This window comes from Artibeus jamaicensis, unplaced genomic scaffold (assembly GCF_021234435.1).
Source record: "Artibeus jamaicensis isolate MK-2021 breed Jamaican fruit bat unplaced genomic scaffold, CSHL_Jam_final scaffold_754, whole genome shotgun sequence".
NCBI classification, from domain to species: domain Eukaryota; kingdom Metazoa; phylum Chordata; class Mammalia; order Chiroptera; family Phyllostomidae; genus Artibeus; species Artibeus jamaicensis.
The window spans coordinates 8,450,677-8,475,494 of NW_026522054.1; the positions used below are offsets into that span (position 1 = coordinate 8,450,677).

Sequence of the window (24,818 nt, forward strand, 5' to 3'; positions counted from 1 at the left end):
ATGCCAGGCTGGGTGAGGTGGGGCAGCCCGAGGCTCCTATGGAAGGTCTGCCTGGGGGGGAGGGGGAGCGCAGGCCCTTGTGCAGGCAGGAGGGGGCTGTGTGAGCCGGAGCCCCCACCCTCCTCCCAGTTTTCTCCCGTCCAAGCTGACCATTGATATTGCTGAATAATATCTCTCGTGTTTGTAACTTTTCTGTTCACTGGGTTCGTTCTCTTTCCACGGTCTGTTTTCAGTCGAGGATGGTGTGAGGACCTGCTCTACTTCCCCGAATCTGGCTGGATGCTGACTGGGCACCGGGGACTGGGCGGGTTTGGGGAACCCACGGGAACTAGACGTGGTCCTCACTTGGTCCTTTGACTGGGACACACAGTCACAAACTTGGGCAGGAAAACAGAGTTTCACTGATTGTCCCCCAAGGGGGCCCCGTTCCGTGCCTGCATCCACCTGGGCCAGCCTGGTCCCTGCCCACCTCCCACCGCATCAGGGACCTTCCCGCCCCCAGCCCGTCCCCGGGGCAAATGCTAGGGGGTGGAGGGGCAGGGTGGGTGGGGTGCGCTCGCTGGCCAGGAAGGGCTGCTTCCCGGGTGGGGCCCAGACTCGGCTCTGGCATGTTCGGGGGACAGAAGGGAGGGGACGTGAGGGGACCCCACTGAGAGGCGGTGAGAAGCAGCCCTGTGCTGGGCTTCTTCCCGCCGCCGCCCCCCCCCCCCCCCCCCCCGGGATGCAGCAGGAGCCACGAAGTGGGGCCCTCGGGAGCACTCGCTGATGTAAAAGTGCCAGCGCTGGAGAAAAAGAGGCCCCGGTGGGAGTGTGTTCTTCCTCTGGGAGAGCGTCCAAGGCAGGGAGCCCTTCCCTTCCTCTCCGTCCTCCCCTGTTGCCTGTTGCCTCTTTCCCAGAGGACTAGACGCCCTGAAGTCTGGGGAGCCCTGAGGGCTCAGAAAGGGGGTGCAGAGGAAAAGAACCCAAGCCTGGGGAGAGCATTGCCCCTGAGCCCATCTACGCAGAGTCTCTCCGGCAGGGACAGCCCTTCAGGCAGAGGCTGAGGCGCCCCTGGTTCCGGACGGGTCAGGAGATGCTCAGAAGGGCCTGGGGGGAGGGCCTGGGCGCCTGTCTGTAGCCTCCACACACACCACGAACCCCAGAGGCAGCTACCACCCCCGCTAGTCAGAGGGGTCAGGGAACACAGACTGATTCTGTACCAAGGCCAAGTCTGCTACAAAGTAGATGCCAAAGCCATGTGAGCAGCCTCCCGAATCGAAACAAGACACTTTTTGTCCCTGTGCCTGCTGCAGCTCCGCAGGACGGACTGGACTTTCCAGGGCACTCGGGTGCCTTCGGGTGGTGGAAGCAGCGGGCACTAGCAGGGGCCCAGCTCAGTCCCTGTGCCAGCCTCTGGGCCACGTGGCTTCCACGCCGGTCTCACTGTCCCACTGTGCCGAGGACAAGACCCACAGCGAGGAACTGTGACCTGCTGAAGGCCACGAGCTATTGGCTGGTGGGGCCGCAGTCTGAACTCCTCTGACTCCTCAGCATTCCACTCGCTCAACAGATATTTAATTCTCTTTCCATCTCCCCGCCCCCTTGCCCCCCACTGCGGCCATGAGCGAGTGGCCAGAGTGTGACATTCTTAGTGGGGGGCCCCCTTGGGGAGCTGATGTGCTTTGGGGCTCCCGCTGCCCAAGCTGGTCCTCCTGCGCCTGCCTCACGTCGTCCTGCCGGGGATCCAGGCGCCAGAATCCGGCGGGGACTCCTGACACCGGCACGGAGGCGGTGAGGCAGGAGGCTGGCTGCTCCCAGGGTCCCGACGTGGCCGTTTCACCTCAGGCCCCCTCTCTGGGCAGCACAGGTCCTTGTCAGCACCCTGCAGCCGGGCACAGTGAGATGAGGACACTCAGTGTCCAGGCTGTGGGGTCCTCGGCCACCTCTTGCAAGTGACCAGAGTCTGCTCCAGTTGCCCATGGCGGCAGGTCTCCCTGCTTCGCCGGAGAAGGAATGTCGCCTCCTCTGACCAGGCGGCCGCCCTGGGGAGGCCTCGCCACTCAGCCACTCACAGGTCACTGAACCCTGGTTCAGACACGGTGGCTTTTTCCATCCCACCCGATGAGTCGGAAAGTCACCCACAGTGGGTGGGGCCCTGCAGCTGCTGAGTCAGCTTTCGGTGCAGGAAATGGCAGGAATGCTGAGGTCGGGGGACACTTTCTGGAGCTGACTGTTTGGGCCAGACTCCCTCTTCCTGAGGACCCTGGGCCATGGGCCACTGGGCCGTGGGGGCTGCACCTGCTTTTGGGGGGCAGAGCTGGCTGCCGCTGGGGCGGCAAGGAGGCAGCTGCCTCTCAGAGTCACCGGGGCAGTTTCCCAGCGCAGCACCAGGGCCGCCTGTCTGCGGGGTACGTCTGGACTCAGGAAAAGGGCGGGGACTGCGGACAAATTCCCTCCCTTGATCTGGGGAGCACCTTCCAGCGCCCCACTCCCTGTGGACGCCTAGTGTCAGAGCCTCTGAGCACAGCAGGGCCCAGACACAGGGCCTGTGGAGCCCGGGAGCGTGGTGCCGCTGCTGCCTCAGGGCACCAGCCCTGTCCCTCCTGCTGGCTCCGGAGGCAGGGAGGGTCCTCAGAGTGCCCAGCAGCACTTTCCGAAGCTCATAACGCTAATTACCCAGTGGACTCACTTGGCTCCTTTCTCTCAGAGCGCAGGGTTCCCCCTCCCCCAGCAGCTCTGCAGGCTGGCCGTGGGCCCGGACGCCCCCTTTGGGGACGTGGGACACCATGGTCCCAGCTGGTGGGCGATGCCACAGGCCGCAAAGCAGCAAGATTCAAAGCAGGGTCATTAGGACCCAGACGTCCTGGGCTCCGGGGCCCCACCTGGCCTTTCCTCCAGACTCCTCTGGGTAAAATTACTGTTACATCTTTGGCCCCTGGAATGATCATATCTGGTTTCCTGTTCTCCTCTGGGAGGAAGACTTTCTCTGCAGGAAGCAGTTTAATAGTCTGAAAACCTTACTTCCCTGGTCTTGGGATCCAAGTTTCCAGTTACAAGTGCCTGAGAAAGGAGGCAGGGAGGAGGGGACCACAGCCACGAAATGCCCTCCTCAGCCCCGTGGGAATGGGGTTCAGCCATCTCAGGGGCATGACCGCAGAGGGTGCTGAGCCCCCTGGCCCCCCGCCCAGCACCGGGCCCGGGACCCGAGTGAGGAGCCTGTGGCAGGGATGTGGACGTCTGGCTGGGGGACCCTGCCCGGGTGTCAGCAGTGGGCCGGACACCACCACCCTGCCTTTAGGTGTAGCCACGCCTTCCTAGCCCAGCATGTGGAGTCTGTCTGTGTCCTTCCGAGTCGACACGCGTGTGTTAAGAGGCCGGTCAGTGCTCTCCTGATGGCCACGCTCCATTCTTCCTGCTCTGGTGCCACTCCTGGGCCACTGGGAGCACGGAAGTCAGCCAGGGGCTTGCAGTGGAAGGCCTTTCCTGCCAGAATCTGGGCACCCAGGGGGTGAACCACTTGACATGGAGGTCACCCAGAGACCAGCAACCACAGCAAGCAACCCCCACCCTGGGCTGGGGGCCCAGAGCTGGCCGCCCCTTGACTGTGGGGGTCTGTCTGTGGGTGGGGGAGCCAAGGAGGAGACAGAACTCCTGCCCAACACCCATGGGGGTTGGTGACGGGGGAGGAAGCACCCTGGCTCTGTCCTCCCCCTTCTGGCACTGCAGTGCCTCCCGGGGACCCAGCTGACTCGGGAGCTCGGGAAAGACCCCCATGAGGCAGAGTGGGGCTTCAGGGCCCAGTCTCCCGTCACTCCCGACACCCTTTCCTGCCCAGGCCCCTCGGCCCGTGTGGCACCTGCCGGCCTTCCCAGCCTTTCCTGTGTGAGGATCCTGCAGCTGAGTCCTCAGAGTGAGCCCGGGCGCCAGTCCCGCCGTGTTCCGGAGGGGCCTGCGCTGAAGCGGCAGGCAGGGAGAGGTTCTGCTCTACGCCCGGTGGGCCCCCCACTGGAAGTGACCTCATCCATGAAAGGGGCCTATTCACGAGGCAAAGGACAGGTGGGGAGCTCGGGCACATGCTCACGGCCCCTGCTGGGACCTGGCCTGGGATGGAGTCCCGGCTTCTCTGGACTGTGGACTGGAAGGGTCCAGTGTGGGGGGCTGGGACTACATCTGGCCAAGAGCCTCCGCAGTCCCACACTGCGCTGGGGCAGCATGGGGCTCTGGCCGCCCCGCCCGGACCTGCCTGGACCCGCTGGAGCCGGCTGGTGGCCCGGGGGCACTGGCTCGCACCTCTGTAGGGGTCCTCCTCAGAGCAGCCTTAGGTGGCAGGACCTGCGCAGGGACCCGTGGTTCCTGACTCGGCAGTGGGCTCCCTGCTACTCCCGGGGCCCTGGCTCCGCCTTCACACTGACCTTCTCTAACTGAGCCCCTGCTGCAGCCTCTGCCTCTCCGTCCTCACGTGGGATTGACTGAATCATCTCAGTTTGTCGTGGAACAGATTTTATTTTTCACTTGTTATAGCCATCAGGCTGTGACTGTTCCGCCCCTCCCTTAGCCTCCAGAGCGCCCTCTCCTGGCCCGATTCAGATCCAAGGACTGTAGCCTTCATCTCTCTGGCACCTCTGAACGGCCTGTGCTCCCTCGCTGTGGCGCCAGGCAGGTTGGCAAACACTCGCTCTCGGCAGCAGGGACCCCGTCCGCCTTTTCTTCAGCCCCTGCCTCTCCCTCGGAGAGTCTGTGCCCTCCACTGCCCCCGACACCCCAGGCCACCACACCACTGTCGCCAGCAGAAGATACTGACTAATGGGTTACTTGGAGCCGTATCTTGGAGCTGTTACCTTTGCACACAGAGGAGGCCCCACACCCAAAGGGTTGTCTCTCCTGTGGTGGGTGGGGCTTAGCCCCCCGGGGGGCAGGCTCTGGAGGTGGGGTGTGGCTGGTCCCTTCAGTGACGTCCTTCAGGAGCTTCCCCCTTGCAGCACCACTGCCTGCACGGACGCCCCCTCTGCGCCCCCAACCCATATCAATCTTAGACTGCCCCCCCAGGGCAGCCGCCTTGCTGGTAGTTCCCAGTGCAGCTGTGGAGGTGGTGAGGCCTTGAGCCCCATTTGGGAGGGGCACCCCGAATGTTGGAGGCGTACGCAACATACCCCACCCCGTGCGCACCCAGGATGCGCAGTGTCCACTGTTCTCTCTGGCGTGAGGACAAGGTGGGCCCCTGCCTGGCCCTTCCTGTGACATCCTGCCCTCCCTCAGCCACGGTCCTGCGTCCAGCCTTTCCCACCGTGGAGAAAATAGCAAGAAAAACAGATGGGAGCTGATACCCTGAGCTGCAGGGTCTGCTGGGACCCAGCCTGGAGGAGCCCCAGGGACACTGTGACCCGGGGGCTCCTGGGAGTCAGGCCGGACCGGAGGAGGGGAGGGTCACCTCCCCAGCTGCAAGTCGCTGCCGTCTCCCACCTGAGAGACGGTCGGTACCCACTCCACTCCCAGGGCGCCATCATTGCCCCCACACGTCTGAACTGGGTCCAGATGGTTTTGTTTCAAGCCCGTAGGAGACTGACGTTCCGTTCCCAGCTTGCCAGCCATCTCGTGTCCAAATGCCCCACGGCGAGCCCGCTGCCCTGAGGGAGGGCGGGTCTTGGAGCCGGGAGCCGCGCACTCAGGCTGGCCCGCTGTCGGGCCTTGAATCTGCACCCTGTGGAGTTGGCTCCTCCCAGCCTGTTGTGGGTCCCCTGAGGCGTGGACGTGTAAGGCCAGGAGCAGTAAATGGGGTGTGGCCCTGCAGCCGAGGCTGGCCTGGGGCCCGAGGCCCTCGGCTCCCTCCCCTCACAGAGTGGCCTGGCTCCTGTGTTCTGGCCCCTAGACTCACGGCTGGGCCTGCTGGGCCTGCCCGCTCCAGGGGACATTGCGGGGCCCCAGGGGCCACTGGTCTGGTGTTTGCCGAGCATGCAGACATCCCAAGGTTTTCTGGTTGTGAACGTCTCAAGGGGCTTAGAGGTGCGGGAGCCCAGGCACAGGCGGCCACGTGTTGCCTGGTCCTCCTTGCTGAGGGGCCCCATGGGCTCTGGTCAGTCTCAGGACTTTGTCCAGTCTCTGGTTCCAGCATGTGCAGCGAGCTGGCTCTCTTGCCAGGGATCTGGCAGGAGGGTCTGGGCTTCAGTCACTGCAGCAAACAAGGGTTTGGATGAAGAGAGGCTCAGGAAGGCTCACAGGGGCGGGGCGGGCCGCCAACACCGTGGGTGTGGGGACCACGGGGGCTCCCTCAGTGCCCGGCTGGAAAGGTAGGGAAACTGGAAAGGAGGTTCCCGAGGCCCCGTCCGGCTCACCGGCCTTGTATGTGGGGCAGGGAGGGGACCTGGCTTGTCCCGCCCCCACGGTGCCCCTTCCGATTCTGTGAAGCCTTCCCGGGGCAGTGGGCACCAGTGGAAGGAAAGGCGTCCGGGAGGAGAGGAACCTAGGGGCTGTCTCTGTGAAGGGCCCGTGGGCAGGGGCAGGGGCAGCAGCTGGAGGGAGGAGTGCTGGGAGACAGTGACCGGTGGCTGCTGGCCGAGCAGCTCCGTGTGTGAGGCCCGAGTGTGGCCTGAGTACGCGCTGGCCGCTGGCAGGGTTTGCTTAGTGGGAAGTGGGGACGTGGAGACTCTCAGCCCTTCCTCACGCAGGGCCATCACTGGCCGTGGGCGCCTCACTGGTTTTCATGTCTTCTGGAGCTTCCGCCGTCTGTGTGTCACGCACGGCACGAAAAGCTCGGCAGCCCTGTCCTTGGATAGTGTCCCTTGCATTTCCTTCCAAGGACACAGGACAACCTGTAGTCGTCTTGTCAAGTTATGTCCTTCCTTTGGTGTCATCTGAGACTTCTCGAAAAACATGAGCCTCACAGGGCAGGACCGTATCTTGCCCCTGCAGAGGGTGGGCCTGGGACCCACTGCCCACGGCGGTGTCCTCGGCCAAGGGCGCCCCGCACGGGGCAGAGGCTCCGTGGGCATCCGGAGCCTCTTTCCTGAGAACATTCCCAGGTCGTCTGGGTGTGCAGAGCTGGTTCTCGAGACCCAGCCCTCAGGAGATGAGCCCTGGGCAGTGACCCTGAAGGGGGAGGGGGGAGGAGGAGGCGGGTGATGGGGGGTGTCCGGGAGAGCGGCCGGAGCCTGGAGGAGGTTGCTGTGCTTCCTGAGAGTCGCGTCGGCTGAGGGGAAGGTGGTTGCTTCGCCAGCGGCTGTGTGGTCAGTGTGGACGTGTGCTGGGGAGCACGGGGTGGCCCTGGCAGCTCACGCGACCGCTTTGAACCTCCATTTCTTCACCCGCCCACGCTCCCCCTGCCACCCCCAACGAGGTCTGTTATGAAACAGTGATGTGATCGCAGGTGGGGGTGACGGGCCCAAGCAGCTTCCACCGCGGTGACTCTATTAAAACTCCTAAGGGGCGCTCTTTGCTTTCCGTTAAGGTTTCTTTGTTCACCGGGAGAGGTGAGCTGAGCTGGCCTTAATCTTAGGTCCTGAAAACATGGTGCTTTAGCCACAGACACGCACTCCCCACAGCCTGGGCCCCAGCGGGCAGGGCCTCCTGGGGGCGGGGCCGGCCTGGCAGGTGCCTGACACTCTGTCCTCCCCGCAGGTATAAGACGGTGGTGACGCCCCGCAGGGCGGCGGTGGCCATCGCCGGCTGCTGGCTGCTCTCCTTCGTGGTGGGCCTGACGCCCATGTTCGGCTGGAACAACCTGCGTGCGGTGCAGCGGGCCTGGGAGGCCAACGGCAGCGTGGGCGAGCCCGTGATCAGGTGCGAGTTCGAGAAGGTCATCAGCATGGAGTACATGGTCTACTTCAACTTCTTCGTCTGGGTGCTGCCCCCCTACTGCTCATGGTCCTCATCTACCTGGAGGTCTTCTACCTGATCCGCCGCCAGCTCAACAAGAAGGTGGCGTCCTCCACCGGCGACCCGCAGAAGTACTATGGGAAGGAGCTGCGGATCGCCAAGTCGCTGGCCCTCATCCTCCTGCTGTTCGCCCTGAGCTGGCTGCCCCTGCACATCCTGAACTGCATCACCCTCTTCTGCCCCTCCTGCCACAAGCCCAGCCTGCTCATCTACATCGCCATCTTCCTCACACACGGCAACTCGGCCATGAACCCCATTGTCTACGCCTTCCGCATCCAGAAGTTCCGGGTCACCTTCCTCAAGATCTGGAATGACTATTTCTGCGGCCAGCCGGCGCCCCCCAAGGATGAGGACCCCCCGGAAGACAGGCCAGATGAGTAGGCTTCATCTGCCCACGGCCGGAGCACCTCAGCTCGGTCCTCACCTGCCCACCATCCCGCTTGTCTCCCGGAGCCTTCCCTGGCCTGGCTGTGGGACGTGGGGTGTCCTGCGCCTCTGGGTCTGGAAGTGGGTTGGGGGGCAGTCCAGGGGGAAGGAGCGGGTAACCCGAGGGAGGAGGAAAGGGGCTTTTGCCTCCCCGTGTGCCTGGCCATCCCATGGGCAGCCCTGGCTTCCGACAAAGAGGCCTCGTGGGCGGGGCTGGGGGGCAGGGGCCCTGTCTTAGCGGTAGGGGCCCAGGGGCCCCAGGACCAAGCTGCAGGAGGGGGAGGGGTCCCCTGCGCGAGGAGCAACGGAGGGGAGCAGGGCCTTGCTTTTCTCTTCTGTCTTCAGGGGAAAGTGGCCAAAGCCACTGAGGGGCGGAAATGAGGATCCTCAGCCCCTGCCTCCCAGGTGCCTGCCGCCCTTGCTCAGAGCAGCCTAGGCTTATACTTGGGAAGGAGGCAGAAACAGCAAGTCGAGAAATCTCTTCTAATATCTGCTTTATTCTGCACCAGCCTTTGGACCCTGGGGGGTGCTCAGAGGCCCCTGAGCAAGTGTGGAGTGTGTTGTGGGCTTCCCACAGCCACCAGGTGGCAGCACTGAGTGCCCAGCAGCGGCCAGGACTGTGGTTGCCTGTCCTCTGGGCCACCAGCTCACGGAGGGGCCTGGACTCTCCTGACGCCCACCGCTGCTGCTGCTGGGCCTGATGGAGACCTGCCAACTCGTGGGAGCATCGTGCCTGCCCGGGGAGGGGGCGCACGAGGGACGTGGCTGACTGTGGACCCTGCTGGGGTGAGGTACAGCAGGCTGGGGCAGCCCAGAGGAGACTCCTCCTGAGGGTGTGGGCGAGGAGCTGCTGCTGGCCTCTGAATGCCTGCAGCACCCCCTGCTTTTGGCCTGGTTTTCAGGGCCTTTGGGACTCCGCTGCAGAGTTGAGGATTTTAGGTTGTCTGGTCAAGGGCACCCTTTACCAAACCTGAAGCCCCTTGTCCAGGGGGTGGGGGGGCAGGACTCTGCGTGTGATCAGAGACTCCAGGCCCACCCTCCCTCAGAGGCAGGCTGTGCCCTGACTCCCAGGGAGGACCCTGACTGATCAAAGACTGGGACCCCCATACTGGGGCAACCGACAGCCTCGGTGGTGGAGGGGATGCAAAGTGGGGCCCAGAAGTGGGGAGCGGGGCCATGTGGAGGCTCTCGGAGAAGGAGGGGCCAGAGAAGGGTGTGTGTGTTCTCACAATTCTTACCCTGGGGCAGCAAGCCCTGAATGCAGAAATAAGAACCCAAAAAAGCTCACGTCGGGCAGACACCCCCAAAGTCTCGAGTCCCCTTCCACCAGACCTTCCTCAAGGTGTTGTGCGCGGAGACCCCCTCTGGTGACAGTTCAGTACCCCCTTGCAGGGATGTGGCGCCGGCCCGTTGTGACGACGGTCACTGTCACAGATCGCTGCTGCAGACCCAGTGGCGACGTGCACACCTTTATTTGAGTGCCTCGCGCCCGCCCTGCAGCTCTTTGCCAACTGATCGTGGCCCTGGTGCCCGGGAAGCCGGTCCGGGCCCACCAGGCCCCTCCTGGGTCCTGGGCTCCAGCCTCGGGGGAGGGAGGCTGGGCTGGAGCTGGGGAGCAGAGCGGTCAGCTGTCACTTTGGAAACGGGTGTGGGGCATCCGAGGAGCTTGATTTTCGGCCTGGTGGCCCTGACCCCTCAGGCCTAGAGCACCTGGCAGAGGACGTGCGTCATGAGCTCTCTCGGGGGAAGTGGCCCCTCTCTCCTTCCCGATCTGAGCTTTGCCCACTTCTTCTGTGCCGGAGCCTCAGGAGCACCTTGCAGGGGAAGCAGGGAAGGTCCTTGGCCATACTTCCCTGACGAGACACAGGTCCAAGAGACACCCTGGCCTCAGGTCACTCAGAGCCAGGACCAAGCCCTGCAGCGAGTCACTGCCTCCCCAGCAGGGCCCTGCCTGCCAGCTCCCTGGTGTCCCCGGGGGCCCCAGCTTGTTACCTGTGTCCTCACCACAGCCTCCTCCAGCGCTGTTCAGTGTGTGGCTGCGGCTGGGAGAGACACTGAGTGTTAGAGTTGGGTCGGGGAGAGGGGTCCTCTGGGGGCCAGATTGGCAGCGAGGAGCCAGAGGGGCTCATGGCTACAGCCCGGGGGGACTCTTAGCCCCTCTGCCCACCCTGGGCCGCCTTCCTGGCAGCCGGGCCTCGGTGGTCTCACCACCCCTCAGCCTCACCTCACCTCTCAAGGCTCAGCCTCCTCTAGCCCAGCAGGAGGGGCGGGGGGCGTCTCCTGCTCACCCCCTGACAGGCCCCAGAGGAGAGACCCTCCTTCAGCCCTCACCTTTGACCTCCAGCCGGCAGTCTGCGGTTGCCTCCCCGAGCGCGTTGACGGCCTTGCAGGTGTAGACCCCAGAGTCAAAGGGGCTGGGTTTCCGGATCTCCAGGGTGCAGACGCCTTGCTCGGAGAAGGCGCGGTATTTGGGGTCCCCCTGGATGTTCATGTTGTTTTTCATCCAGATGATCTTGGGCTGGGGAGACATGGTCACAGGGAGGCCGGCGGTTGTGGGCTGGGTCTCGGCCTCCAAGGCCGTCCTCAGACTTGGGCGGAGACGCCGGGCCAGAGTCCTCAGCCTGCCTGCCCCTCCCCAGGCCTCACCTTGGGCGAAGCTCGGACACTGCAGGAGAGCTGGGTGCTGTAGCCAGGGGTGGTGGTGTGGTCGACCAGGGGCTGGGTGAATGAGGGGGGCTTCTGAGAAGTCTCTTGCAACAAACCTTTTAAGTTTGGCAGCAATATCTGGGTTCAGGGGAGAAAATGGAGTGAATCTGAGGTTCCAGGAGGAGACCCTTCTCCTAAAGCAGTCACCAAGTTCCCATGTAGGTGTCTTCTGCGGAGAATGTCTCTCTGGGCCATGCGCTGGTGGCCTGCAGAAAGGCCTCGGCCTCTAGAGGTGGGACGGCTGGGGCGCCAGGCGTGGCCAGCAGGCGGGCACTTGGAGACAGAAGGTCTCAAAGAGGCAGAGGGCAGCTGGGACCCAGGTGGGCCGGGGACAGGAGCAGAGAGAGGAGGTGATCTTGGCTGAGGTGGAGACCAGCAGATCAGAGACACTGCATTTCATTTCCGTTGTCTTTGGAGAGCTGACTGGCTTTCCTTTTTTCAATAAAAATTTCTCCCTAATTCTGTGCGGCTCAGGCTGGTGTTAGAAAGGGTGTGGCCCCTGGAGCCGGCGTGGACTCTGCGTGGGGGAGGGCCTGGGGGCCCACAGGGAGGGGGGCGGGGGCGCGGGACTTTGCGTGTGACTGAGGGCCCGGGCCCGTGGGAGACAATAAACGCCACATCTCTCTGACCGTCTCCATGGTGCTGTGTTAGGGTTGGGGGCTTTGCCCTTTCAACAAACTGGCCAGAGTCCCCCCCACCCCACCCCGCCCACTGCCTGTTGTGCTGGCGCCGGGACTGCGCACCTGAAGGCCCAGTGGCTGCTCTGATGTTGGCGGCTACAGAATAAAGACACAGTCTCCCAAGGGACAGTTCCTGTGGGCAAGGCGGTGCCCTGGTGTGCTCGTTCAAGCAGCCCGCCTCGTCCATCTCTCTGCAATGGTGTGTGCATGCGTGTGCGTGTGCATAGCTGTGCGTGGGCGTGTGTCTGTGCATGGTGTACGTGGGTTTGGACAGGGTGGCACCGTCCAGGGAGCAGCACCCCTGAGCAGCCCTCAGGCAGGGCAGCTGGCAGACCTGGGGACAGCTGGGGACAGAGGTGGGGACAGAGGGTCAGCCCGGCTCGCCTCCTGGTCCAGGCCCCGGCCCAGACCCACCTGCCTTCTGGATGTGGGCAAGCTCCTTGGTGACCGCGGCCGAGGCGCTGAGTCCACACAGGTTTTCCGAGAAGACTCGGAAGGAGTACGAGTTGCCCACGACGAGGTCGGAGACGGTGCAGGTGGTCGGGTGGTAGCGCTCCAGCACGGTGAACCATTGCTGCGGGGACCGGTCCCGTGACCCGGGCTGTCAGCCCGCCCTCGCCCTCCCTGCTCCCCTGCTCATCCAGCCCGGGGGCTGAAGTCTTGGGAAGAGGGACTTTCAGCTGGGGGAAGGGGCCCCTGGGGCATTCAGGTGACCTGTCTGGGGTCCTCAGAGGGTCCTGTGCCTCACACCCAGAGTGCGGCCTGAGGGCCCGAGAACGCAGAACCAGCCTCTGAGTCCTCAGCCCTGGCCTGGGGCCTACTGAACTACCACCTTCATTTGAGCAGGAGTCCCCTCCCCGACTCCGCCCCAGGGGGCTCACCCCTGTCTTCCTGTCGGCCTTCTGCACCGTGTAGCCCAGGAGCTCCGTGTTGCCTGTGTCCTGGGGCGGCGTCCACTCCAGGGCAGCGTTGCAGCCCCAGACGTCCAGCAGCCGGATGCTGCTGGGGGGCCCGGCTTCTCTGCAGGGCCCGGTGTCGGGGTGAGGCGGACGGCCGGCTTCGCTGCACACCCCCTCGCCTTGTTCCCAGGACCCTCCCCTGGTCCGCCTGTCTGAGCATCCACTCGGGGGGAGGTGGGGGTCTCTGCGCCCCCTGGTGAGGTGCCCAGCCTCCCTGGCCTCGTACCTGTGACCAGGATGTCGATGGCTGCCCGGGCCTCCAGGGTGTCCAGCCGCACGGTGAGTTCGTAGCGGCCTGAGTCGGAGCGCTGGGACGAGCGGATGAAGAGGATGGAGTCCTGGTCCCCACTGTGCACGCTCACCCTCTGGCTGTCCAGGGCGTGGCCGTCGTGGGTCCAGGAGGCCTGAGGCTTGGGATTCCCCTGGGAGGGAAGAGCCCCCAGAGTGTGTACAGGAGATGCCAGCCCCTGACAGCCCCCCCAGTTCTGGGGTCTCTGGAGCTGTGTCCGGGGAGCTGCCCCACTGGCCTCTCCCAGGACCGGCCACAGAGACTGGAGCCACAGGGCTGGGCACGGCCTCACCCCAGGTGCCCAGCCAGCCCTGGGACCAAACTGCCCCGTCCCGGGTTGGAGAATGTGCATGACAGAGGGAGGGGGGCCACCTGGGCGGGTCCCAGGGTGCCCCCACGGGTACCCTGACACTTCCTGGGCTCTTCTGGCCACCCCAGGTGGGGCCCTGGGGCCCATCCGAGCAGGTACCTGGGCAGGAGACACACACCTGGAAGGGGATCTGCAGGTTGATTGACTCTCCCACCTCTCGGATGTAGGTCTGGCGGAGGTGGCGGGGCACACGGATCTTGGGGGGCTCTGCGTCAAAGCAAGAGTCTCCGCTCAGCACAGCAGCGGGGCTGCTGACTGGCGAGGGCTGCTGGTAGGACGGGCGGGCTCCTGGGTGTGTTCTGGGGCCGCCTCCTTGTCCGGTGGGTGAAGCTCCCTCCTGAGACCGGGGCCTGCAGCCCGAAGGCCCCTGGGGACCAAGAGCCCGGAGACTCTAGGAAGGCGGGGCTTCCGCGGTGTGGGAGGGCAGCACCCGGCATTCCTAGGCTCCCGGACCTTGCCAGGCTGGGGTTTGCGCCTGCCGGCCTGCATTCCCAGAGGGCAGTGCCAAGCCTTGGCCTCCTGGTGCAGCCCCTCCGCCCCCACTGGGCCTTTCGAGAAGCCCCTGGGAGACCCGGGCGCCCAGTGGTCTGTCTCCAGGTCACATGGAGGCTCAGGCCGTTTCCCTTCCCACCCCTGTCCGGCCCCACAGCTGGGGAGGCCTTCCCGAAACCTGACTTCGGCCCCTGCAAGGGCAGGACCCCCCCGGCCTGCCGGCACCTCACCGGGTGCCCCCTCTGAAGTAGCCAATTGCCCCCATGGGGGTGGAGCTGGCGGTGACTGAGGCTTCTCAGTGCAAACAGGTGGCCGCAGTTGGCGGCTGTCAGGGCGGAGGGAAGGAGACAGTGAGAAGGAACACGGTGTCTCCGAGGATTAGCCGTGTGGGCGCTGGGCTCCGGGAGCCTCGGGTGGAATGTTTGGCAGCTGCAGGTGGCCGAGGACAGACAGCTGAGCAGCCGAGGAACCTGGCCTGGCCCGCACCCCGCCCTGCCCACCAGGCGGGCCTGGCTGGTCCCTGTTAGTTCACAGTCTCTCCCCTCTTCTCTCCAGGAAATCCCCTCGTCCACTGCCAGAGGAATTCCGATGGAGTCGTGGGTGCCGAGTCTGCCCGTCAGCGTCGGGCTTCGGAGGAGAGGCTGGGCCCTCGCCGGCCCTCGGAGTCCGAGCAGCCTGGGCCTCGGGGAGACTCCAGGACCTGCCCCGGCAAGAGGTCTGCGTGTCCTTCTGTGCAACCCTGTCTCACCCAGACTGAAAGGCTGGGAACATCCTCGGGTTTTGAAAATCCCGGAGAAGACGCCCTGCTGTGTGGCAGGCACGAACGGTCCTGGGGGTCTGGCTCTGGGCTATGTCTCCTCCAGAGGGTCCCTGAGCAACCGTGACAGCCTAAGGCTCTGAGCTCCCCATGGACCCCCCATCGTCAGGCCCTGGAGTTGAGATGTGTGTCCTTAAACGGAATTTGACCCTTCCTGTGGCCACAAACCCCCTGGTTTCTGGAGGCCTTGTTCAGAGCTGTGGGGTACCCCCTGAGGGTTGAGGTGCGGAGCAGGGGTGAAGGTGCAGAAAGCCTCAGGCCACAGGCTGGCCCGTGTCTCTCTTCACTGGGGCCCTGGGCCATCCCCAGAGACCTCGGATCAGAACAAATGACTCACTGCCATTAGCGGACTGAAACCTGACCGGCTCCGGGAGGCGGCACCCGCAAATAGACATCTCAGCCACGAGCTCAGGTCCCCAGGGCGGCACTGCCCTCTGGGGATGGGGAACCCTTCACGGGCCTGTGAGGGCCCTTGTCTCCCCTCCCGCCAGGCACATCGAGGGACAGTGTCTCTGTCCCCAAGCCTCTGGGAGGCCTGGAACCCAGGCCCCATGGAGCACGTGGAGAACGGGTAGAAGGGGAGCTTTCACGGCCACTGGAGGGATGAAGATGAGGCAGGAGGAAGGACGGAATAACTATTAGCACCGGCAGGTGAACCGGCAGGTGAACTGGGGGGTCAGGAAGCCCCCCCACACTTGGGGCCGGCCTGTTGCACCTCCAGAGGTCTGCTGTTGCTGAGCAACCTGGAACTTTTTTTGTTTTAGAAATTTTATTTTCTTTCACAATAAGCTGGTCTGAGAACTACTCTTTTGTGAATTATAAATAAATATCTATAGATGTGTATAGTGGCTGATGGTGGAACCTGGAACTTTCTTAAGGCGGGAATGTGGCAGAGTGTGGCTGGTGCAACCATGTGTGGGAGGGGGAGTGATGGCCCCTGTTCCCTGTTCCCTGGGCTTCTCTGGCCATCAGATAAGGTGCCTGGGAAGGGCCGGGGCCGGAGACGAAAGGTTTACCTACGATCTCGCGGATGTGCACAGGCTGGTCCAGCACAGCCGGTGGGCCGGCCCCTGCAGAGCTCACGGCAGCCACGCGCAGGAAGAACTTGTCTCCCAGGGCCAGGTTCCGCAGGGTCTGCTGAGTCACCATCACGGGCCGGGTGTTCACGGGCACCCACTCCGAGGCTGAGGGGGCAGGGGGTGTGAGGCCCCGCCTTGGGGGTCATGGGCACCCTGCTCTGCTGGGCTTACCTTCTCGCCGGTGACTGGAGAAGCTGACCTCCCTCTCTGGGCCTGTTTCCCCTCCCTCCCTTTCCCTGCCTCTTATTTGCAAACTGGCTTTGAAGACACCTGGCGTGAGAGCCGAGCGGTGGCCCGAGGTGTGGCTGCTGAAGCTCAGGGAGGAGGGACGCGTTGCCGAGTCACATGGGAGGTGGGGTGCATGGTGGAGCACGGGCTGACTTTGGCTGCCGTGGAGTGGACCACGGGAATCCGTCCCCTTTGTCCTCGTTGTCTCTCACGGTCCCCTGCCCCCCAGCCCCGCCCCCCAGCAGCGTCTTCTGAGACGCAGCCTCCCCACCCCTCCCCTGCAGAGCAGCGCCCAGGCCTGGGCTTCTGTGCCGTCTCTCAGGAGCCCCCTGGAGCTGGGGGACGAGCCCCTGCCACAGTCATTCAGACATCCCCTGCCTCCACTCTCTCGGAGGTGCCTCCCCCACCGGCCAACAGCATATCAGGGGCTCGTCCCTGCTGCCTGCCCACCCTCCTACCCCCCCCCCCCCCGCCCTGGGGCACGCAGGGCCTCGCTCACAGCTCACCTCCCTCCCTGCGAAGCTCCAGCAGGTAGCCCTGGAGGCCCAGCCTGCCCAGCTGCTCCGGGGGCTCCCAGCTCACGGTCACCGAGCTGTCGCTCACGTCCTCCACGGTCAGCAGCAGAGGGGTGCTGGGCAGGTCTGCGGGGGAGGAGGGGAGAGGAAGGTGGCCAGGCGCCCCCCTCCGGCCGCGCCTGCCTGCCCCTCTGGGCGCCCCACCTCTCCTCACCTTCACTTGGAGGCTCAGGTTTAGCGGCTGCAGGGGCAGGTGCCTGAGGCGTTGCCGTGGGAGCCTGCTCTTCCTGCGTGACCGTCTGCGACGCTGCCCCTTCCTCTGAGGGCTCTGTGGGCACCTGGGCCACCTCGGAGGCGTTCTCCTCCGGATCAGGAGCAGGGGCCTCTGAGGCGGCTTTTCCTGTCATGGCTGGGCCGGGGGGGAGTCTGGCTGGAGTGTGCAGAGGTCAGCAGTGGAGGGTCTGGGCCTCCGGGGGTGCCTGGGACACCTAGGTCCTGGCTTATATAGGCAGGGCTGCCCCACCCCCAGCCAAATGGCTCCCAGCTGTGGGGTCAGGTCAGGTGGGGGGACCGGGGGGCGGGGAGGCATTCAGGCCAGGAATAGCTCTGGGGGAGGGACTGCAGGGTCCCTAGAGGAGCACGCTGCGTCGTCCATCACCCCGGCTGGCTCTCCGCGGTCAGGGTGCTGGTGCCCAGACGGGAGGAAGGCGCAGATGGGTGAGAGGGGACGTGGCCAGGAGCTTGTGCCAGGGGTCAGGACAGAGGGAGCGAGAGTGTCCATCTGGAGCGTGAATCCAGACCAGGCCCAGCTGGCCTCCCGGGGGTCATGTGCGCCCAGGGTTCCTGGGGCTGGGGGTGGGGCCCAGGCAGCCTGAAACAGCCTTTCCCGGAGAGCCTCTGCCCTTGGCCCCGGCCCTCCCCTTCCCGGGGGTCTCCCTGGTGCTATAGGAGGTTGAGGGCTGGAGAGGGAGGGAATTGGGATTCCAGGGTGGGGCTGAGGAAGGCCTTCCGGGGCCTGATTGGATCCTGGGAAGGGGTCTGCAGCCTGTGGGTACCGCCTCTGTTGGGGATGCTGGCAAAGGCCTCTCTGGACCTCCGCATCCCCCCCGGTTGCTGAGCACACAGTGACCGAGCCCTAGCTCTGGGGTGGGGTCGGGTCAGCCAGGCAGCGGTGGCGGGGGGCCTGGGGAGAGCCGCTGGCCACCTCCTGGAAGCAGGGCCCGCAGGGCATTTGCAGTGCAGAAAAAGGTGCAGGACAGGAACAAAGTCTAGTCATTGGCTCCCTCATCCACTGAAGACTCGGGCGGGCGGCCCTTCAGGGAGCTGAGAAACACCACGCGGTCAGGGGGAAGGGGGGCCGCCTGGGCTCCCACTGCCGCTGGGGTGTGAACGGGGATGTTCCTTTGGTGACAGACGGGGTCTGCACGTGCGGCATGCGCCCCCCGAACCCATGGTGACGCCCCATGGGCTGTCACACACGTTAACCAGGGTATGGACGGACTGACGACGTGCACGGCAGGGTCATTTGCCGTAGCCGACACTGGGGGGGAAGAGCAGCTTCCACAGTGGACCGAGAGCACGGAGCACGCTAGCACCTGAGAGGCAGGGTGGGCAGGCGCCCACGTGGCACCTCCACCGGGGAGACCAGGGTGGGGTCACCTGGGGGCGGGGCTTCAGGACCTCAGATGAAGCCTCATTTCCTGTCCTGGGTGCTACTTGCACAAGTTTTCACAGTACAGCCGTTCTTCCCATTAAAAACACACATTCTGCATTGGCTTCAGGGTGTATGATGTGTCCCGAGATTTAAAAATGAATACGCAGGTGATTTATTTAGGGTCCTCAGTCACAGGCACGGCCTCTGGCCCGGGAGCCAGGCCTCGGCAGCGTGGCTGCCTCTCACCCCTGGCTGCCCTTGCTGGGCAGTGGCGTGCGGGGCCCCAGTGCCTGTGGCCTCTGCCAGGTGACTCAGTGTCCTGCCGAGCAGGGGCGGGCCCTGGAGGCCCGATCCACACCCTGCTCTCTGAGTCTGCAGCTATAAGTGAATGTGACGAACTTCGGAGCCCTGAGTCAGCCCTGCCGAGCGGTCCCAGTCGGGGAAGGGTGGCCCCAAGGGGTTGGGGTGGTGGGCTGCCTGCCTGGGGGCTTGCAGCCCCGGGCTTTCAAAGACCCTTGGGTGGGGGGGGTGGGCAGGAGTCTGGGGCCAGGGAATGCTCGGCCCCACTGGCCAGCTGCGGAATGTCACGTCCCTCCAAGTGCTGGCCAGGTTCCCGCTCTCTTTGCCTTTGGCCAGGCCGTGACCTCGGGACCAGTTGCATCTGCCCGGCTTCAGTAGACTCAGATTTCAGGGCAGCCCATGGGCATTTCTCTCCCTGCCCCTCAAACAGGTCTCCAGAACCACGAGGCCAGGTCCCAGAGCCCAAACTGCACAAACGAGGTCCCTGGGTCCCAGGCTGCAGCTGGACTCTGGACGCCAGGCAAGCCATCCCCCATTCTTGTGCTGCCCACCACGTGCCCCGGGCCGGCCTGTGAGGAGGAGCCTTGGTTGCTGCTGAGAGTGTCCGAGGAGAGGGGAGGGGCTGGGGCTGGGGCTGGCCTCCCTTTGGGACTCTGTGTCCCTTCTGCAAGCTCAGGCCCCCCGCGCCTGGGGGAGAGGAGCCCAGAAGCGACGGGGGCGGTGAGGCCGATGGGCCTCCGAGACAGACTGGGGGGAGCCCCGCAGGCTGGAGCCCTGGCACTTTATTGAGCAGCTGTGGAACCAGGAGGGAAGACATGAGGACGCTGTGGCTGCAGGTCGGAAGGTGCACTTGGCGGAGGGCGTGGTCACCACTTCCTGGACAAAGCCTGGTGCTGGGTGGCCTCGGACAGGGTGCCCAGGGAGGGAGCTGGGCTCGGGATCACAAGCACTTTCACTTGTGGTCTGTGCCTCATCTGACACTGTGGGTCCCCAACCCTCACTGCCCCACAGCCCACGGCCACCTGCCTGTCCATGTAGCTGAGCTCAGAGCTGTGGCCTCTCCTTGGGCCCAGGGGAGGAGATGAGGCTCAGCAGGGCAACTGACCGGGCCCCTGAGCAGCAAGACTGCAGCTCGAGGGGCACCCTGCCCTGGGTGTGCTGGAGGGCGGAGCACTAAGCCACATCGAGGGCAGCCTTGATGGCCCTTGTGAGCGGGAAGTGCAGGTTCTGGCCTCAGAAGGGCCCGAGGTTGTCCGAGTCCAGGGCCCACACCGTGGCCCCAGCTGCAAGCCCACAGCTCCCTGCTCCTCAGGCACCACACCTGACGGGGGGTGGGCGGGGGCGGGCAGGGGCAGGGCTGGGTTCGGGTGGAGCCTGCTGTCTGGGCCCTTCCCTGTGGGGGACACTTCGGGTCACTCAGCCCTGCAGGTCCTCCTCTCCCTCTTCACTCTGGGATGTGGCCGGGGTCCTACCTTGGTTTCGATGCTCTCCTGGTCGTCGTACCCCACCCTCTGGTTGCCCTTGGTGGCCTAGGGGACCTGCTGGCCAGAAAGAGACTCCTCGAAGAAAGTCGCAGATCTGAGCGGAGAGCAGAGCAGGGGGTGTGGGGGCGGCGCTGAGACCGCAGGTCATGGGGTGCAGTTCCTCGAGTCCCTCTCAGGCCCACAGGCTACGGTGGCACCCGCCCCCCACTGCTGCTTTTCCAAAAGCTCGTGTAAAACAGATGTCAATGTCCCCAAGTTGTGTGGCCCCAGGACTGGTGGCCAGAGGCAGACAGTGTGTGCTTCACCCCACTCCCCCGCATCCTGTGGGGCTGGTCCCCTGGAACATTATTTTTTTTCCAGGGGAGAGCAGAAGAAGGTGGGGTGGGAGGCCCGCCTTCTCCCCAGGACATACCTCATAGTAGGCGAGCATCCCTGCCTCCTGGGTGAACTGGCCTGGTGTCCCCGGCCCCGAGCTGAGGGGCCCCCACACCCGTCTCAGAAGAGGCCAGCGTGAAGCTCCTCCCAAGGTGGGCTGCCCATCAGCAGCTTTTTCGCAGGGACCCCCAGCCTTAGCACGTAGCCCGCAGCGTAGTCCTGGGGGGACGGGGGACAGTGGAGCCGTTAGGCTTGCGAAGGCTACTCTGTCCCTGCAGCTTCCTGGGGCTCCCTCCCTTGTGGGAGCACGTCACCTCGGTCTGAAGTGTCCCCAGTCTCCCTGTCAAAATGCCCCCGGGCACTGGGAGGGTGTGTCACTGGGTGACCGTTGCAGAGGTCGGGTGGCCGGCTCAGCCCAGCCGCGCTCTCGTCCCCTGCTGCCTGCGCGGCCTGCAGAAGAGGCCTGGCTTCCTCTGTTCCCGGACGTCCGGGAACCCCGTGGCTCTGGCCTCAGCGTCCTCAGGTGGGACGTGGCCCTGACCCCTGCCTTGCAGGCTGACTGAGGAGTGGAGGGTGGTGCTCGGGGCTGGCCAGGCCGTGAGCACCTCCCGGCCTCCCGCGCTGGGACCCGACCTGTGGGGCTCAGCGGCAGGACAGGCCCGTCCTCAGGCTCGGCCTTCTCTCCGCCACACGACTTCGTGGCCTCGTTCTGTCTCCCTCCTCGTCTCTGCTCAGCGTCGCCCCTGCCACCCTGTGCTGGGGAGGAGACCCCGTGGGACTGGAGCTGATGCTGGAGGAAGTCTGCCCCGGTCTCTGCCTTGTCACAGCTGGCACACAAGGCCACAGAACGAAAGTGGCCGTACTGCTGCTGGGGACAGTCACTCCGCCCCTGGGGTAACTGGAGCTGCCCACATGTGGCTGAGTGTCCCTGACGCAGCACATGGCTTTGGGACTGAGCAGGGGCAGTGACCCCCCACTCTCTGGGTGGGCGCCCTGTCCAGTGACCTGCTGCTTCCCAGGGCCTCACCTCACCAGCCGCTGTGTTCACAGAAGGGCTCCCTGCTCCGGGACGTCTCGGCTCTGGCCTGTGGTGTTCACTCTGGACTGGGTCCCAGGACCCTGAGGTCTGGGGGCCTCAGTCCCGCTCACCCGCTGTCAGGAGGACATTGGGACAGACAGCTTCTGTCCACCCGCTCCTGCTACCCACCCACCTCCCTGCCCGTCCCAGAGCCGACCAGCGCCTTGACCAGAGTGGTGAGATGCCGCTTGTCCCTCCGTCCAGGGTAGAGCCAGGCGAGGTCCAGCCCATCAAAGCTGTGTGTCCTCAGGAACGGGGGCACCGATCTGATGAAGGTCCTGTGACGCTGGGTGTTGGAGGTTATTTCGGAAAATCTGGGAGGACGATCACCCCAGAAGAGTGCTTAGCGCTGTACTGCTGGGGGCGGTGGCCCGGCAGAGGGGCTTCTGTGCATGAGGAGCAGGGAGGCCGTGCCCCGGCAGACGCGGGAGCAACACTTCTCAGCGTGGGCTTTGGAGCCCAACGCTCCTGGTTTCCACGCCGAGTTTAGTCACCTACTGGTCAAGCCCCCCGCACAGATTATAGCCTGAGTCCCAGGTATCTTGTCTGCAAAGTGGGGGGTACGCGCAATAAGTATCCCAGGGCCGCTGTGAGGGTCACCTAGGACAAGGGCTGGAAGGGTGCCTGACAGTGATGCTCAGAACACGGGAGTTCGGGAGGCCACGCCCACCGCCCCGCCCACCGCCCCAGGAAGCCCGGCTCCGGCTCCACCCACTCCTGGGCATCCTCCCAGGGCCTCCGTCCCCGCGTTTCCCATTCTTTGCCTCCCTCTCTGTCTGGACCCAGAGGTGGCAGAGGTTGGGTGGCCAGAAATCCTGTGCTGCCAGGGTGAGAGGCCGTGAACGGAGCCAGGAGATCCATGGGCCGTGGCCGTGTGACGCTCTGAAGCCCCTGTCACTGTGGCTCAGTTGTCTCTCTTGGGCTCGAGGCCATGGCCTAACCAAGCGGGGGCCCCAGACCCTCCTTCCTCGAGTGCGGGGACAGCTGTGCCTCCCCACTCCTGCGCCATCACCCTCTGGGCAGCGGGTCCTACCTTTGAGAACCGAAGTTCCACCCTCCAACTGACAAGAGGGTCTTCAGGGCCGGGTTCCTGCGGGGTGCGAGGGGGCGGGAAGTTGGGTGGCCCCACGTTCAGCCTCTGAGGCCCTTCCGGCCCGAAATGCAGCCTCCCAGCCTGAGGCTCGTCTCCCGTTTCTGTGCCCCTCCGCCCCGAGGAAGCCAGGACACAGAGAAACGGCTGCAGGTACCACCCACGCCCGGTGGAGAGACACCTCAGGGAGAGGCGGGCTCCCTGTGCGCAGCCGCCTCCACCCTCCCCCCCAGCACCGCCCTCCCCACCTGCTCCCACCTCAGCTGAGGCCTCAGAGTCTCTACACAGAGGCAGGTGCAGGGGGCCCTTGGCCAGGCTCTGGAGCAGGGGTGCGGCCGACCCTCCATCTGCCTCCTGCCCCGCCAGCCCTGGGCCCAACCTGTTCTTGAGTGTGTTCAGCGTGTGATACAGGGTCACATGGTTCCACTCCCAGGTGTCAATCTTGTTGTTGCTGATGCTGGCAAAGCTGTAGGTGATGTGGGTGCAGAGGAAGGGGTCGATGGCATCTGGGAAGCAGCTGCCGGCCCCCTGGCGATACTGGGACCAGCTGGTGCAGTAGCAGGCCAGTGTGGACACAGCACCTGCAGGAGAAGTCAGGTGGGGCCTGGCCGGGCTTCCGCCAGGGGCCCTCTGGATGCTGAGCCCTGAGCCCAGCACACAGGGCAGGCACGTGAGCAGAGGTAGAATTGTGCACGGAAGGGCCGGTGCAGGAGCCTGTGCCCCGGGGGCTCCGAGTCTGATGAGGAAGAAGGAACGGGACTCCGTGCTCATAAGGAAGGCTTCCCGGAGGTTGCGCAAGGGGGAGGAGGGAGCACCCCGGCGGCTGCGCCGGGAGATCCTGGCCTTGAGCCTGGCAGGGCCTGTATTGGGTCCTGGGTCTGACCCCTGCCTTCCTGCGGGGGTGCCCCTGACTCAGAGGCCACCTGGGACAGCAGCAGGCCCGTCCCCCAAGCTGTGCACTGTGTCCTGGGGACCAGGAGTCCCTCCCCTCCCCTCCCCTCCTCCTGACTCTTCTGCCTTCCTGCAGTGAGAACCTGGGTGCTGCTCATCCACTAGCCACTGGGTCTCCCCCGCCTCCATGGAACCCTGGCCTTTGACCGATTTTTATTTTGAAAAATCTCAAATATACGGAAAAGTAGAGAAGAGCAAGGTACACATGAAAAATACTTATCACTTTCGTTAACAAATGTTAATATTTCTGAGCTTTCTGAATCACAGAAGAACCTGGAGGGCACCCCTGCCGGGCCCCACTCAACACAACAGTCCCCCCACCCCCAGCCCCTCCCATGGGCCACTTACAGCTGCAGTCAGGGCTTAATGGCTAGCTGCCGCCTCCCCTTCCTGGCCCTGCTTCCTCTCTCCACTTTGTCTCTCCCTCCCGCCAGCGGGTCCAGACCCTTCTGCAGTGGCTCTGTGGGCAGCGGGGCCTGTCAGTCCGGTGCCCCCACGGCCCAGACCCGCGGCCAGCCCTAGAGACCTGCGTGAGCCGCCCCGCAGGCCCGTGCTGGGTGCAGCGGAGAGGGGGCATGGTGAGGCCTCTTTCTGTGCTTGTGGTGCCCAGACGCCCCAGCCAGAGCCTCTTCCCTGCCCCACGCTTCCTTTTATGCCTGTCCCATGACACTTTCCTGCGCCCCAAACCATCCCATTTATGGGAACTGAGCCGTCACTGAAGGCACCATGAGATTCTGGGGCCCCGGGAGGGTTGGGAAACCCTGGGGGAGCTGTGAAAACTCGGGCCGGTCTTCAGGAGGCACCTGCCTTTGCAGAGTCGTCGGGGTCATGCCCTGGGACCCCCGCTGACCGAGCGTCACTTCTGAAGACCTTCTGCAGCCCCACACCCAGCCCCTCCGCCTTCCCAGCCAGTGTCCGGACTTCCGCGGCAGCTTTCATGCCTTCGCCTTTCTGCTTCGCCAGCTCTCAGTCCAGGCCCTTGGCCAGGCGAAACTGGGCACAGTCCGGTCGTGCAACCCACCGCGCCCCAGGCAGGCCCTTCCTCATTTCCCTCCCCGCGTCCAGCAGCGCCGCCGGACCTGCTCTCCCCTCAAGGTTTTCCACAGCTCGGCCTGACAGTGAAGGCCTCCCACTCTTTGCCGATTATTAGGGTAAGTCGGGTTGGGACGGGAAATTCCCAAGAATTTCTGACATGCCTCTTGGAAGGAGCAGAGAGGGTGTGTTGCCAGCCAGAGGCTTCAGTGTGGCAGCAAGGAGCAGGGCAGGCGGCCCCTGGTCCCCAGGGACGGGCCACCTCGCGGCTCCCACAGCCTCTGCTCTCCTCCTCAGGTGCTTTGGAAAACCAGGCCCGACGGACGAGTCACCCCCATGCAGATCCCTCCGACCCCTCGCCACTCAGGCGGGGGCTAAAACTTCTCACCGAGGCTCCGCTTTGGTTTGGCCAAAGATCCGGGGCACCCCCTCTGTGCCCGCCTGT

At 64.6% G+C, this 24,818-nt stretch overlaps 3 protein-coding genes across 3 annotated transcripts in view; 1 reads left to right on the forward strand and 2 right to left on the reverse strand.

Moving 5' to 3' along the window:
- Positions 1-11,495, forward strand: part of ADORA1 (adenosine A1 receptor) — a 24,699-nt gene extending 13,204 nt beyond the window's left edge. The window contains 2 exon segments of the mRNA XM_053659615.1: positions 7,591-7,823; positions 7,826-11,495. Of these exon segments, the coding sequence (XP_053515590.1) occupies positions 7,591-7,823; positions 7,826-8,229 (637 nt within the window). The 3' untranslated portion in view covers positions 8,230-11,495.
- On the reverse strand, positions 10,265-16,854 carry MYBPH (myosin binding protein H). Its single transcript, XM_053659614.1, is given in 11 exon segments — positions 10,265-10,316; positions 10,606-10,792; positions 10,921-11,007; positions 11,009-11,058; positions 12,075-12,234; positions 12,542-12,678; positions 12,846-13,041; positions 13,397-13,485; positions 15,604-15,771; positions 16,401-16,535; positions 16,624-16,854. Coding segments are annotated over 11 exon segments (1,419 nt in total). The 5' UTR covers positions 16,817-16,854; the 3' UTR covers positions 10,265-10,299.
- Positions 16,855-19,536: 2,682 nt separating this feature from the next.
- Positions 19,537-24,280, reverse strand: CHI3L1 (chitinase 3 like 1). The gene is given in 11 exon segments (XM_053659553.1): positions 19,537-19,647; positions 19,649-19,684; positions 19,836-19,917; positions 19,919-19,941; positions 20,260-20,322; positions 20,324-20,375; positions 20,377-20,441; positions 21,434-21,614; positions 22,334-22,390; positions 22,770-22,971; positions 24,145-24,280. Coding segments are annotated over 11 exon segments (1,008 nt in total).
- Between the last annotated feature and the right edge of the window lie 538 nt (positions 24,281-24,818).